The 13,465-nt window shown below is 41.5% G+C and overlaps 1 protein-coding gene across 6 annotated transcripts in view; it reads right to left on the bottom strand.

Annotated features, from left to right (window-relative positions):
• Positions 1-13,465, bottom strand: part of LOC126760605 (uncharacterized) — a 203,234-nt gene that overhangs the window by 10,058 nt on the left and 179,711 nt on the right. For all 6 annotated transcript variants that reach the window (XM_050476366.1, XM_050476365.1, XM_050476363.1 and 3 more), the window contains 5 exons: positions 5,283-7,813; positions 3,381-3,674; positions 3,017-3,312; positions 2,432-2,935; positions 671-1,364 (listed from right to left, as the gene is read on the bottom strand). In XM_050476366.1, the coding sequence (XP_050332323.1) occupies positions 671-1,364; positions 2,432-2,935; positions 3,017-3,312; positions 3,381-3,674; positions 5,283-7,797 (4,303 nt within the window). In that variant the 5' untranslated portion in view covers positions 7,798-7,813. The remainder of the gene's footprint in view (positions 1-670; positions 1,365-2,431; positions 2,936-3,016; positions 3,313-3,380; positions 3,675-5,282; positions 7,814-13,465) is intronic.

Here is a 13,465-nt window from a genome sequence, read left to right as displayed (position 1 = left end):
GTACAGGCGCTAGGCATCGGGGTATGGTCTCGGATCAGATGACTCACTATCGAACTTTTTCTTGAAGTTAGACCTAAGCACCAAGATACAGGAGATAGGCTTTTGTACAGACGCTAAGCATCGGGTTACGGTCTCAGATCAGATGACCCACCATCTAACTTTTTCTTGAAGTTAGACCTAAGCATCGTGATACAGGAGCTAAGAATCGGGAGTAGGGAATCGGTCTCGGATCAGATGATCTTCAATCGAACTTTCATCAGAAATCCGACCCAAGCATCTGGAGGCAGCCGCTAGGGATCGGGATACGGTCTCGGATTGACTCACTATCGAAAGTTAGACCTAAGTATCGAAGTTCAGGAGCTTGGAACCGGGAGATGGGTGTCGATTTCAGGTCAGATGGCCCACGATCGACATTTCAGCGAAGTCTCGGATCAGACGACCCACGGTCGACATTTCATCAGAAGTTCGACCTAAGCATCGGGATACAGGAATTAGGGATCTGAGTACGGTATCGGATCAGACCTTTCTCCTTAAGTTCGTCCAAATTAAATGGACTGTAGACGTATTTATATCCTGTCATATAGATCGACAACCGCCAAAACTATCAGGAGATGATCTTATGGTGCTAGAACAACAATAATTAACAGTTCTTTTATAACCTATGACTTACTGTCCAAATCGCCGCAATTCGAATCGTAGTCCGTTGTCTCTGGCGAATAACGGTAAGTACCCGGTGTGTCCAGTTGATTATGATTAACACCATCTTGCTGATCCAATTGTTCGCCGCTGCTGCGACTGGCCGAGTCCAAAAAGAAGTCGAAGTCGCGCATCAATGGACTAGCGGTAAAGCGGCGCCGATGTGCATTTGTCGAATTGTTATAGTTGTTGCTATTGCTGTTGCTATTATTGCTACTGTTATTGAGTTGTTGTTGCTGACGTTGCGAGTGTGTTTTCCTTTGACGTGAGTCCTGAGGAGTTTGCAACGGTTGCGATGGCTGCTGCTGCAAATATTGTTGCTGTTGTTGTTGTTGTTGTTGTTGTTGCGACTGTTGTTGACGATACAGTGTGGGTGTTGGTGATGTTTGCAAATGTATTTGTGTTTCACGCTGATTGTTGCGTTGTTGTATTGTTGTTTGCAGTTGACGCATTTGGTTGTTATGTTGTTGTTGTAATTGATGGTGGTGTTGTTGTGGCTGTATACCATCCATATCTACACCCATTAAGCCGTCATCATCATCGTCGTCGTCATCTTCTTCGTCCTCGTCGTCTTCGTCTTCGTCGCCATCGATATTCACATTGGATGGTGAGTCCAATTCATCATCGTCACCATGATCCAGATTGCTATGGAATTCGTATTGGATATCCTGCAAGTAAAAATCGAAAGTAAGCGAGTTATTCGAATGGTCATTATAAGAATTATGAAGCGGGGTTTCTTAGAACGAAGCAGCATTGAAGTTATTGATACTGAAATTTGAGGTTATGGACGTTTTTCAACCGAAGTCGACTTTATTTCAGTTTACATTCAAGGATCCGAGGAGGCGAATCCCACAAATCTGCAGGAGGATATGGAGCAAATGAGCATTAAAGTGAGTCGAGAGTTTGGACTTTTATGCAGTCAATATCTGGACTAATTTGGGTTTGAAGGTAGACGCATAGATTCAGGGTCAATGATATACTAGTGGTTAAATTTTGTCTACCAAATTTACGACCGATTTTAGTCAACGCCAAAATATTGGATGAAGGTAGGCTTATCTAGACTAGAATTCTATCAAAAATTTGGTCCAAATGGACCCACGGCTTGAAAATAACAAGGAGAAAGCGCAGAGCGAACTATTCGTCAGTTTGAGTTCTTGGTAAATTCTAGGTCAAAAGCTAAAATCTCAAAAACGTGGTTAGTCTGATACCAATTTGGTAAAGCTCAGTCCTTTATCAGACTGAGCTGGGTGTGGATTTCTCAAGTTAGATAAAATTGAGGCCTCAGCAATGTCGAAGAGGATTGTAAATTAGGGATATTTATCAATCTAAGCTTTTTTATGAAAATTTGATCTGATAGAGCTTAGATCTGCAGAATTGCAATGACAGCCGAGAGTCACAAGAATTGGGGTTATTCATCAGCTTGGGTTCCCCATAAAATTTAGATTTGATACGAGCCATACTAAAATTTTAGTGAAGCTCACTAAAGAGATCAAAGACATATTCTTTAGAATCAATTTCTTTGAGACTTAAATAACGCTGTGTGGTTCAACTTTGCTTCTTCAGGTTCAAGCATACACTTCTAGATCTAGGCGAGTGTAATACCACTACTAAACTTAGGTTGGACCTCGATTGGGCACAATAAACCTAAGGTCGCTATGCAATCCTTGTCTATTTTTCTGGACCTCGAACGATGTTTTTTTTCTATAATAATGATCTCTCCATTTAAACAACTTACAACACTGTCGACATCGCTGCCATTCTCAATCGGTCGATCGTCCATCGATGGACACTTGAAGAACTCTTCGAGCACCTTGCGCGTCTCGGAGAATTCATAGAGGTAGTCAAACGTCGAAGACTTAGTTGGTATGCTGAAGGCGCTGCTACCGATCGCCGTCAACGGCTTGCATGCCGCATTGCTCGCACTTGGCGGCATTGTTGTGGTATTCGACGCGTTAACCGCCGGCGATTCGATGGTGAATGTGGGCGTGGTCGGTATACCCGATGTGGAAATAGCCTCCGGTGTGGTTAAATCGGAAATTGTGCCTATCTCGGAGACATCATTGCTCGTGTCCTCGGCGTTATTGTCCAAAGTGCAAGTTGTGGGCGGTGAAGATTGCCGTTGTGGCAGCGTTTGTGGTTGCTGATAATCCTGCTGTTGCTGTTGCTGCTGGTGTTTAGAATTGCTGTGGCTCAGCAGCACAATTGGTGGAGTGCTCTCACGCGGCGGTGAAATAATACGCTGCAATGTAAAAGCGTAAAATTTTAAGTGACGGCAGAGAGCGAAGGAAGTCGAAGGAGCTTTATAATAGTAGTGCTTTACCTGTGGAAAACCGGGCCGCGCCGGGTATTGCTGTTGTGGTGAATTGTGCGTGGTTGTTGTAGCGTTGGTATGTTGACTGTTGCCTCCTCCGCCACCACCACCATTATTGGAGGCGTTTGTTGTTGTCGCTGTCTTTGTCAACTGTTGTTGGCTATGCGTTTGCTGCGCATTCGACACGGCCGCATCTGCTTCCACTTCTTCCTCGGCAGCGGAGGGCGCTTCTGCTTCGTCTTCGATTCCGGCAGGCACGACAACAACTGCCTGACCGCCAATGCGACGTGGTGAACCTTCGTATTCTGCATATAAATGGATAGTAATAATAGTAAACTATGTAGGCGCATGAGATCACTCAGCTCCAACTCACCTATGATGCCGTGTCGCGTCTCGACTGCGCGCATTGTGTAGCTACTTCGATCCAAGTATCTCTTTGGATGATCCTTATACATTATTGACGTGTTATTGTTGCTTGTGTTGTGACTTCCGGTTACCTCTACAACGCCATGCTGTTCGTTGAGGTCTTCCTCAGCATAGTCGTCTTTGTTATCATCGACCAGTGTCAAGGATGTGGGCTGTCTGTGGTGTTGTTGTTGCTGAAGTTGCTGTCGTGTCGACGCAGGTGAGATTGTGGGGGCACTTGTGTCGGTTGTTACTCTCAAATCTGCAAGTGGCAAGGAAAAGGTTTAGTTGAGGGATGAAACTCGATTGTTGCATTGTTGGCTGAAGTACATTTTGGCAGCAAAATGAATAGTTTTAAGCGGATTATTGTAGCGGAAAGAGTGGAAATTTTTCAAAGTTTTGAAGGATATTTTGTATTTAAAATAATTTTAGATAGGTGGCAACTATATTTAAAAAAATATCTACATTAAAAATTTGCTCACGCTTTCCGAAAAGTTTTCTTGAAATTCTTGCGTTAAAAAAGCATTTTGCAATATTTTAAATTTTTTAATTAGGTGGCAGCTCTATTAAAAAGTTAAATTAAGATTTTGCTTATATTTTTGGATTGGCTTTGTTAAGTTTAAAAGATTTATAGGTTAAATTTTTTTCAAAGGTGGCAACTCTATTTTAAAAAATATCAACAATGCAAAATTTCGGAGAATTTTCTTAAAACTCTTGTATTTGCAAAAAAAATAATTTTTCCCCATAAGGTGGCAACTCTGTTCTGAAATATGCTTTAAATTGAAGTATAGCTAAATTAGGAATTTTCTCACTTTCCGAAAAGCTTTCCTGAAATCCTTGCGTTTAAAAGAACATTTGTAATATTTTTACTTTTTATTTAGGTGGCAACTCTATTTAAAAATATGTTTTAAATGAAGACTTTGTTGACATTTTCGGGATGGTTGTGGTTGACATTTCTAAATATTTATAGGTTAAATTTAATCCAAAGGTGGCAACTCTATTTTAAAAAATTTCTAAAATGAAAATTTTTTGAGCATTTTCCGAAACACTTTCTTAAAACCCTTGTATTTGAAAAGCATTTTGTAATGTTTTTATTTTTCCCATTAGGTGGCAAGTTTATTATAAAATATGCTTTTAATGCAGACTCTACTGACACTTTCTTAAAACTTTTGCTATGTTTGACAATTTTTTTTTAAATATTTCTTAGTTTAATTTGTTCAAAAGATGGCAACTCTATTGTAATGTGTGTACATTCTCTTCTAAACTACGGATTTCTTGAGTTCCTTCTGTTTAATACCCTTTTAGCATTATTTCTATAAATTAAAATGATAATTTGTATGCTAGGTGGGTGAAACCGATTTAGGGTTCGAAGAAAAGCTCAGAATTACACACTGGAGTTTTCAGGAATTCTTACTAAATTTTCGATCTCTTCTCCATTTATCTTTTGATGTCTATACTCCACATTTTACGTCAAACATAGTCAAAACAGTAAAACATTCCTTCAGGTTATAAATGATTAGACCTGTAAAGAGTCATTTCAAGTACTAAACTTCCGAAATTATGAGTGCCCCTAATCGAGTCTCCAAAAGAGCCCATGAAGATTAGTTAAGGAAATTCCTATTATGGTTTTGACCCCTACTATCTAGTTTAGCAAGACAATGCTTTTGGCTCAGATTGAAAGTAAGGGCTTATCTAGGGATTTTTTACCTTCGATGGTTAGAAGCAAAATCTATTTTTGGAACTATTACAAGGAGTTAAGAATGAAGTTACTGTTGTGATAGCATTCAGTTTTATCTTTTTGAAATTGGTGATATACTTAATTTTTTTTTAGTCTTAGGATAGTAGACCAAACTTAAATATATATACTCACTTTGCCAACTTTCGGTTATGTCGTCGAAGACCACCATCTCGCCATTGTTAGTCACATTATTATGTCCATTTGTATCACCTAGATTACTATTTTTCATAGAGTTGCGATGTTTTACCGCTTGATAGTGCTGGGGTCCGACTGGATAGGGGTCTCTGCAGCGTACTTGTTCTCTTTCATATTCACGTTCCTTTTCGCGTTCTCTGCCTTTCTCCTTCTCCCGACCGCGCTGCTCTCTTTCCCTGTCGCGTTCTCGCTCCCACTCGCGTTCACGTTCTCTCTCTCTTTCCCATTCACCATAAGCTGCGGCCACTTTACGCTGTTCCCTTTGTTCACGGTCACGCTCTCTTATTTCCCGTTCTACGAGTATACTGTTATCGCTCACGCTAATTACGTGCTGTTGTTGGTCCAGCGATGTTTTACTGCCGTACAAGTAATGACTGGCTAATGGTGTGAGACCCTCCGCGCACGAATCCTGCACGGCTTGTAGACTATTATGTTGCTGTTGTTGTTGCTGCCTTTGCATTTGCTGTTGCTTCGCGTGGTAGCCGCGTTTGGTAGTCGTTTCGGCGAATTGCTCGCCAGCTGGAGCTTCCATCGTGTTGCGTCCAAGGCGACTAATGTGCTGTTGTTGCTGGTGTTGTTGTTGGTGATGCTGCCGCGTCGACATATTATAGCTGGAGTTGGTGTAAGGCTGCTGCTGTTGTTGGTGATATGAGCGCCGAACCGAGCTCATGTGTGCTGCAGTAGCAATCGGTCCACTCGTCGACGCTGTGGAACCGAAATCTGACGACTGTGTGCCCATAGGTGTTCCCATAACGTGTTGCTCCTCCGCATCGGCCAGCTCGTTATAGTGCGACGGCAAGCGTGTATCTGCATTATCGGTCAGCACTTCACTTGTATTACCATGACGTACGGTGTCCCAGTAGTTGCCGTCCTTAATGAAGGGATTCTGGTTCAAGTTTCCAGCAGCCGCGTTCGCACCATTATGATTGTTGGACTGTTTGTGCTGCAGTTGCTGTTGTGTTGAGGAGTTCACAAAATGCCCATACGACTGCTGTGAGGGATGGTGGTGCGATCCGTAACTGGCGCGTTTGCGCGGCATTTCGTAACTGTTGCTGTTATCGCCGGTCTGATGGTGGCGCTGACGCGTTGGACCCTGCGAATGTTTAGTTTCCGTGTGATAGTAGAATGTAGGCGGATACGAGGGCACTGGTAGCTCTTCGTCTTCTATATGCGCGCTGTCGTTTAAGATGTCGTCGTCGTCAACGACGTCGCTGTAGTGGCCTTCGTGACGTTTGTCGTTGCGCGTACGACGTCCGCTCGCGTTGCTCTTATCTTCGTCGGCGAATTTGTGCTGTGTGCGCGTGGCGCGCGTCAATGGTTTGTCCTCCACGCTGTCGTTGTGACTGAGGAAGGGATTAGTCGAAATGCGCGGCGTCACCGACGACAGCGATTCGGATGAGACCGAAGACGTTGAGGGTGGCGGCGGCGATTGCGTGATAATGTTGACGCTCTTGTAGTAGTTCACTGGCGCTTGTGGCGGTGGCTGTGAGGCGGCTCGTGTGCTCTCCACGGACTCACCGTACACGATGTCGCGGTCAAAGGTCGTACTCACGCGTTGCTTGTAAGTCGCGCTGTGCTCTTGACTCTGACTTTTGCTGGGAATGCTGCTGTTGCGACTGACTGTCGGCTGGCTGCCGTTGGGCGACAACTGACGTGGTCTACACTTGGGAAACAACAACGAAATTTGATCGTTTAGCAGTGGCGGCGAGCTCGAGAGTAACGCTTGCGATAAATTTACAGTTGCTGCTGTTGTTGTTGTTGCTGTCGGTGACTTTGTGTCGCTTGTCGTTTCATGACTTTGTGGCTGCGGCTCAACGCTTGCGGTTTCCTCCTCCAATGTTCTTGTCAATTTATTTGTTGTTGTTGCTGTTACTGTTGTTGTTGTTGTGGGTGTAGCGCTGCTGCTATTGCTGCTGGGCTGGCTGTCGTCAATTGCGTTGCCACTGCCACCACCGTTGTAGCTTGTTGGTGAAGGTCGCGTCTGCTGGTGTGTTGTATTGTGGTCGCCAACAACAACAACACTCTCTTGCCCCGTTACGTTGCCGCCGGTACTTAGTGCGCTAGCGGTTTTTGTTGTAACCCTGCTTTTGCTGTTGTTGTGTCTGCTGCTGTTGCTGGTATTGTTGTTGTTGTTGCTGTTGCCACCAACACCGTTTAATGCTAATGAGTTGTAATAGCTGTGCTGTGCCGCTGACGATGATGGATGGTAATATGATTGTGTGTGCTGCTGTTGCTGTTGATGTTGTTGTTGGTTTTGTTGCTGGGATGTTGATCTCTGGTAATTGGAATTGTTTGCGGTTGCAGTTGTGTTTGCGGTTGTCGAGCCTAGTGTCGCCGCTGCCGCTGATTGCTGTTGTTGTTGTTGTTGCTGTTGCTGATGATGTGAATGATGATTTGAGCTACTCGTTGGTTGTCCAGCAGCAATTGTTGTTGTTGTAGTTGTGCTTACCATTATTATTGCCAATGCACTGCAATCGCGTTGACAATTAACGGTATAACGGTACGCGTATTCACATTCAGCGTTGCATTTGACATTGACGAGCCAAAGTGGAATCGGGAAATAGAGAAAATGAGAGAAAAGTGTGGTTATAGCTTATGCCGCATTTTTTATTTATTATAAAAAATTACATGATATTAGGGTGAGCCAAAAACTATCCTTTCGAATTTGTGGATTAAAATCAACCTACCACTATGAGCAAAAAATAGTAAGACTTTGTTCACAATTTTAAAATTCTTATTTTTTCTTCAAAATCTTTGTGGTCCCCCTCAAAATAATCCACCTAGGCCCTAATACACTTATGCCAACGTTTTTTCCAATCCTCGAAGGTCAACTTCCGGAATAGCCTTGAAGCGTCTATCGATTCACATTTAATCTCTTCAATTGACTCAAAACTGTTTTCCCGGAGCGGTCGTTTGAGTTTGCTGAATACCCAACACTGATTTTTACCTGTTTTGATGTGTTTTTTTCGGCTTCAGCTCACCTTTGCCATAATATACGGCCGATTGATTGTCTGTTTCCGGGTCGTGAGCATAAATTTAAGACTCATCGCCAGTAATGACACGTTTCATGACATCCTGGTAATAGGAAAGCACTGTTATACAGACATTAACGCGACCAAAAAAAAAGAGTAATTTTGGAACCAATCGTGCTTTCACTTTCCTTATGCCCAATTTATCTTTCAAAATGGTTTTCACTGATCCTTCCGATATTTCAACGTTGCCAGTAAGATCTCTGACTTCTGTAAAGGATGTGTTTCGGGAGCTTCTGTTAACTTATGGTCAACATAATCGGCTTACTGAGCGTACTATTCGCAACATCATCACCCAACTTGAAACCTAGCCTTCAATTGGATAATATTCGACCGAATAGACAACGCCAGCACGCAGTGACGAAACTATAGCAGCCGAAGCTGAGAGTGTACACGTAGACTTTGCAGAGTCGATTCGGCGCCATTCGCAGCAACTCGGACTGACAAGATCTTAAATTGAAAACGTACAAAATATAGCTTGTGCAAGAACTGAACTCGACAAGCAACATCGCATCGCTCTATGGGCAGTTGAAAAGTTCCTAGAAGTTCCGACATTTTCGATCCAAATTTGATTCAACGATGAAGCCCATTTCTGGCCCAATGAGTATTTAAACTATCAAAGTTGCCGTATTTGGGATGAAAAGCAAACTGAAGAGATTCAAGAGTTGGTATTTCATTCAGATAAAAACAACGGTTTGGTGTGGTTTGTGGGTCTGTGGAATCATCGGGCCATATTTCTTCAAAACTGATGCCGGTGAGAACGTGTCCGTCAATGACGACCATTATCGCGCCATGATAACCGACTATTTGATGACTGAAATTGAAGCTCGTGAGCTCGGCGATTGGAGGATGGAGTCATGTGTAGAAGTTCACGCAAGTGAGGAAAGTTCTCTGATCGCCATTCACTTGGGAGTGGCCAGAAACGATTCTTTTACACATGGCTCAAGCAGCTCACTACTTCCGGTCTTTGACCAAGTATCCTCTGGGTAGCCTAAGAACATCCGTTCGAAGGCGAGCTAATGTGAGAAGGCGAAACATTCCCTACATAGGGTTGTGCGCTGGGCTTGGGACCCGCCACGTAAAAAACAATACCAATGAAAAAGTTGAAACAGCCTACGCCAATTAAGAAGAAGAAGAAGAGCTCGGCGACATTTGGTTTCAACAAGACGACCCCTCACACACATCGCATCAATCAATGGATTTATTAAGAGAACACTTCGGTGAGCAGATAATTTCACGTTTTGAGCCGGTATCACACCGTCAGACTTCTTCATGTGGGGATATGTAAAGTCTAAAGTCTTTGTGGACAATCCCGTCTCGATGCAGACCTTGGAACAAATCATCACGCATGCACTTCGCCAGTTACCGGTCGAAATGCTGGAACGAGTCATCAAAAATTGAACTCAACGGATGGAACATCTGAGACGTAGGTGGGGTCAAAATTTGAAAGACATAATATTCAAAAAATAAATGCCAAAGCATGTTCTATCAAATTATAATAAACTTCTTCTTCTAATTGGCGTAGACACCGCTTACGCGATTATAGCCGAGTTATTATAATAAACACTCCCCATTAAATTTGAATTTTCTGTGCTTTGTTTTTAAGTAGGGAACCTCGAAATGGATCATCCTATATCAAGAACCAGTCTAAACTAGGACTTAGTGATATCGGCTTCCATTCAGCGTTGCAAAACTTTCAACATGTTTTTGATCGAAACGCTGTTTCGGAGTCGATGAGGATAACTACTACGAAACGGAAATCAAAATTTAGTTTTTTTATGGTTTTTGGACTAGAGATAACTTTAGAAGAAAAATCAATACACTAAATTCTAAATTTTGTCAAAAAATGCTATCTCAAATATATTGAAATTTAATTATTCTTATTTGAAAGATTTTTTTATAGCTAGAACATAGTATACTCCGCTAGATGCAAAACTTTCTTTTGTTTTCCTTTTACACTTGAAACAACTCGATGAATATCAGATTGTAAGCTCACTTGCAATTTACAAGTAACTATATGTAACTGTGTTTATGTACATATGTATGTGTGTAGATATCTAGAAGTTGAAAAAGTTCATACTTCGCCACCTACTCGCATCTACACATGTATGTATTTGTGTGAGGAGTGAAAGGAGTTTCCTTTGTAATCAATATCTTCAGTGTTTCCGCACAGGTTGCCACGAATGTCGATGGTGTGCATGCTTTTAGGCGCAAGAGCACTTCAAATCGGTATCAAAACTGTGAAGGCAAGTTGATTGTATAGAGTTTTAACTAAGTTTTGTATACTGTTATATACCTATATATATATATTTTTATAAGTGGGTTAACTTGGGTGTAAATTCCATTAAGAATATATAAATTTGTTTCACTGCAGTTTTCAAGCAAACAACTTCGTAGTTGGAGTTTAAAGTAGAAAGAAGCTTGTATTGATATATAATTTTTGTAAATTAAATAAAAAATAATATTTTAAAGTACTACTGTGATCATATTGAAAGATGAATTTTCTCCATTCCATCTCCTTCAAAGTAATCTCCTCCCGCTGCAATACGCTAATGCCAACTAAATTTCCAGTCATCATAGCACTTGGAAAAATTCTTCGTCGTGATGGCCAACAGAGCTTTCTTCGATTCAGCTTTCATATCCTCAATTTAGTCAAAACGGGATTCTCGGAGTGGTCATGCGAATTTGCTGAATAGCCAGAACAGACAGTAAAATCTCTTCTACAAAACTTATTTTGAAACTCAGCAAAAATTCAGGTTCGTCAACAAAAAATACATCCCTTGAAAGATCTTTAATTAGTAAATGTTTAAAAGAATTTTTAAAAAAGTTGCCTCTGTTATTTCGGGACTAGAGAAAAAAGCTGTATGGTTTTTAAAAAAGCACCTTTGACAATCTGGTTGAGTTATCTGCAAAACATGCGATCTGAACGCTTCAACCGCGTCTTCAGATGTTGAAAAATATTGAGCTCTTAGTTTATTTTCGTTCGTACGTGAATAAAAAGAAGTCATTCGGAACTAAATCAAGCCTACATGATGGATGACTCATCAAACCGATGGTTTGTTGGCTTAAAATTACAGTTGTTTCATTCGATGTGTGAGTGCTTGCATTGTCTCAACATCACGATAGGTCAGACGACAATCTTGGAACAGCAATTTGCGCACAGCATCAATAGTTTCTAGAACAATTACTGATTTTGGACGATCTTAACGAAATTAGTATTGGAGCGATCTGCGACCTCTATTGAATTCATCATACTATCGATAAACACTGGTACTTGATGGAGTTTCATCGGCAAAGTTGAATCAAGTTCAACGATGAACTGTTGCTGAGTTAATCCGTTTAGATTTTTTGGACGAGATGAATATTTTAAGTTACTGTAAACATCACAAATAGCACTGTTATGTCAGCAGCTACTGAGTAAGAGAAAGGTCAATTGAAAAGTCCACCACCTGGCACATAGATGGCGCTACTAGAATTAAATCCATATGATTTTTAATTAGTCCTAACCTTCAAGAGGCGTTGTCGGATCATTAGTTTGTGAATTATATCATTTTGAGTGAAGTTACTCTTATTATTGTGAAAGAATGGATACAAAGGAATTTCGCCTGTTGAAGAAAAAAATATAGTTAAAGAAAAAACTTGGCTGAATGACGAGTTTCTGGACACTGCCCTGGCCTGATATTCAGCCATCAAAGATTGGTATGCTAAGTTTAGATGTGGTGAAATGAGCACCGAAGACGGTGAATGCAGTGGATGCCCAAAAGAGGTTTTTATCGACGAAAATATCAAAAAAGCCCTCAAAATATTTGTGTATGAATAGTGTTACCATATCGGTCTCAGTCAAAATCAGTCCCGTTGCATATGTGACTCAGCGTTCTTATTAGATTTGAAGAGTTAACACAGCTGGTCATTAACAGATTGTGTAAAAGTTTGTCTGAGATTTCTCGGTCCTCTTTTTTCGATTTCAGGAACGCATTCAAATTTGCCAACAGATCGATCAATTTGTTGTCGTCAATATGAACATTTTTCGAGTTTAAAAACTGAATCGTCTCAACAACTTGTTATATTTTACTTTTGATTCAGGCTCAGATGAAAATTGCAACCAACGAAATGTTTTGAATTCGGAAAGTATTGCAGTCCACTTCAGTAAATAATCCAACGATTCTCGATAAACCATGAAAACATTTTCTTAAAAGTTCGCACATTCTTCACGTTTTCCCTTAGCATTCAAAGCATTGAGTTTGGTGGTTAAAGTGAAAGGACTGAAATTTCCGATTCAGGAGGAAACCAGGGAGTCAGTGCATTTTTCACGAAAATCAGGGAATTTTCACGAAAATCAGGGAATCAGTGCCGAAGTAAGAAATTTTCGTCGAATGAAGAGGTGGTCACCGAAACCGAGGCCAATTTTGAAGAAAGGACAAGTCGCATTACAAAATGGTATCGAAAAGTTGATCCATCACCCTTGAAGAGAACGTAATGGAATGCTGTTGCTTATCAAGTTGATAATATGTAGTTCCACATGCTGTACCCCAGCTTCATCACATCAGCAAGCAATATCCTCTTATCTTCGGAATACACAGAAAAGATTTGCAAAGGAAAGTAATCCTGAGCTCATCACTGCTCCTACAGCGCCATCATCTCTGAACCAATCTACATACTATGACAGCCTCGCAGTCCTTGCTGTTTATCCCGCTTCGTATAATCGCTTTGTCAGCTTATTGATTGCGCGCAACATGAAGACTTTAGCCGCCGCTTGGCATTATTAACCCCAAAAGCATTGCCGCGGCGCCATTTAACTCGCTGAACTCACCGCACAGGAGCACAAAGCGGCACAAACTCTTTTTCTTTCCCGACATTTCAGCTACCAACGCCATGAACGCTTTTGGCTGAGGCAAAAACAAAAATAAAGTGAAGATTTCCAACGCCTTATTATTGTTAAAGTTTGGCCAAAAGCTCTCCACTGCCATTCTTATTCATTGGCAACTGTGTTGTTGCTGTTGTCGAGGGCTTTTCTTGTTCGCTCGCGTCAACGTCGGTAAATGCTTTGTGCAAAACTTTTCCTCAGCGGCACAACAACAACAACACGAACAC

This window comes from Bactrocera neohumeralis, chromosome 5 (genome assembly GCF_024586455.1).
Source record: "Bactrocera neohumeralis isolate Rockhampton chromosome 5, APGP_CSIRO_Bneo_wtdbg2-racon-allhic-juicebox.fasta_v2, whole genome shotgun sequence".
Taxonomy (NCBI): domain Eukaryota; kingdom Metazoa; phylum Arthropoda; class Insecta; order Diptera; family Tephritidae; genus Bactrocera; species Bactrocera neohumeralis.
Note: the sequence above shows the minus strand (reverse complement) of the source record. Positions and strands in the feature narration are given on the sequence as shown.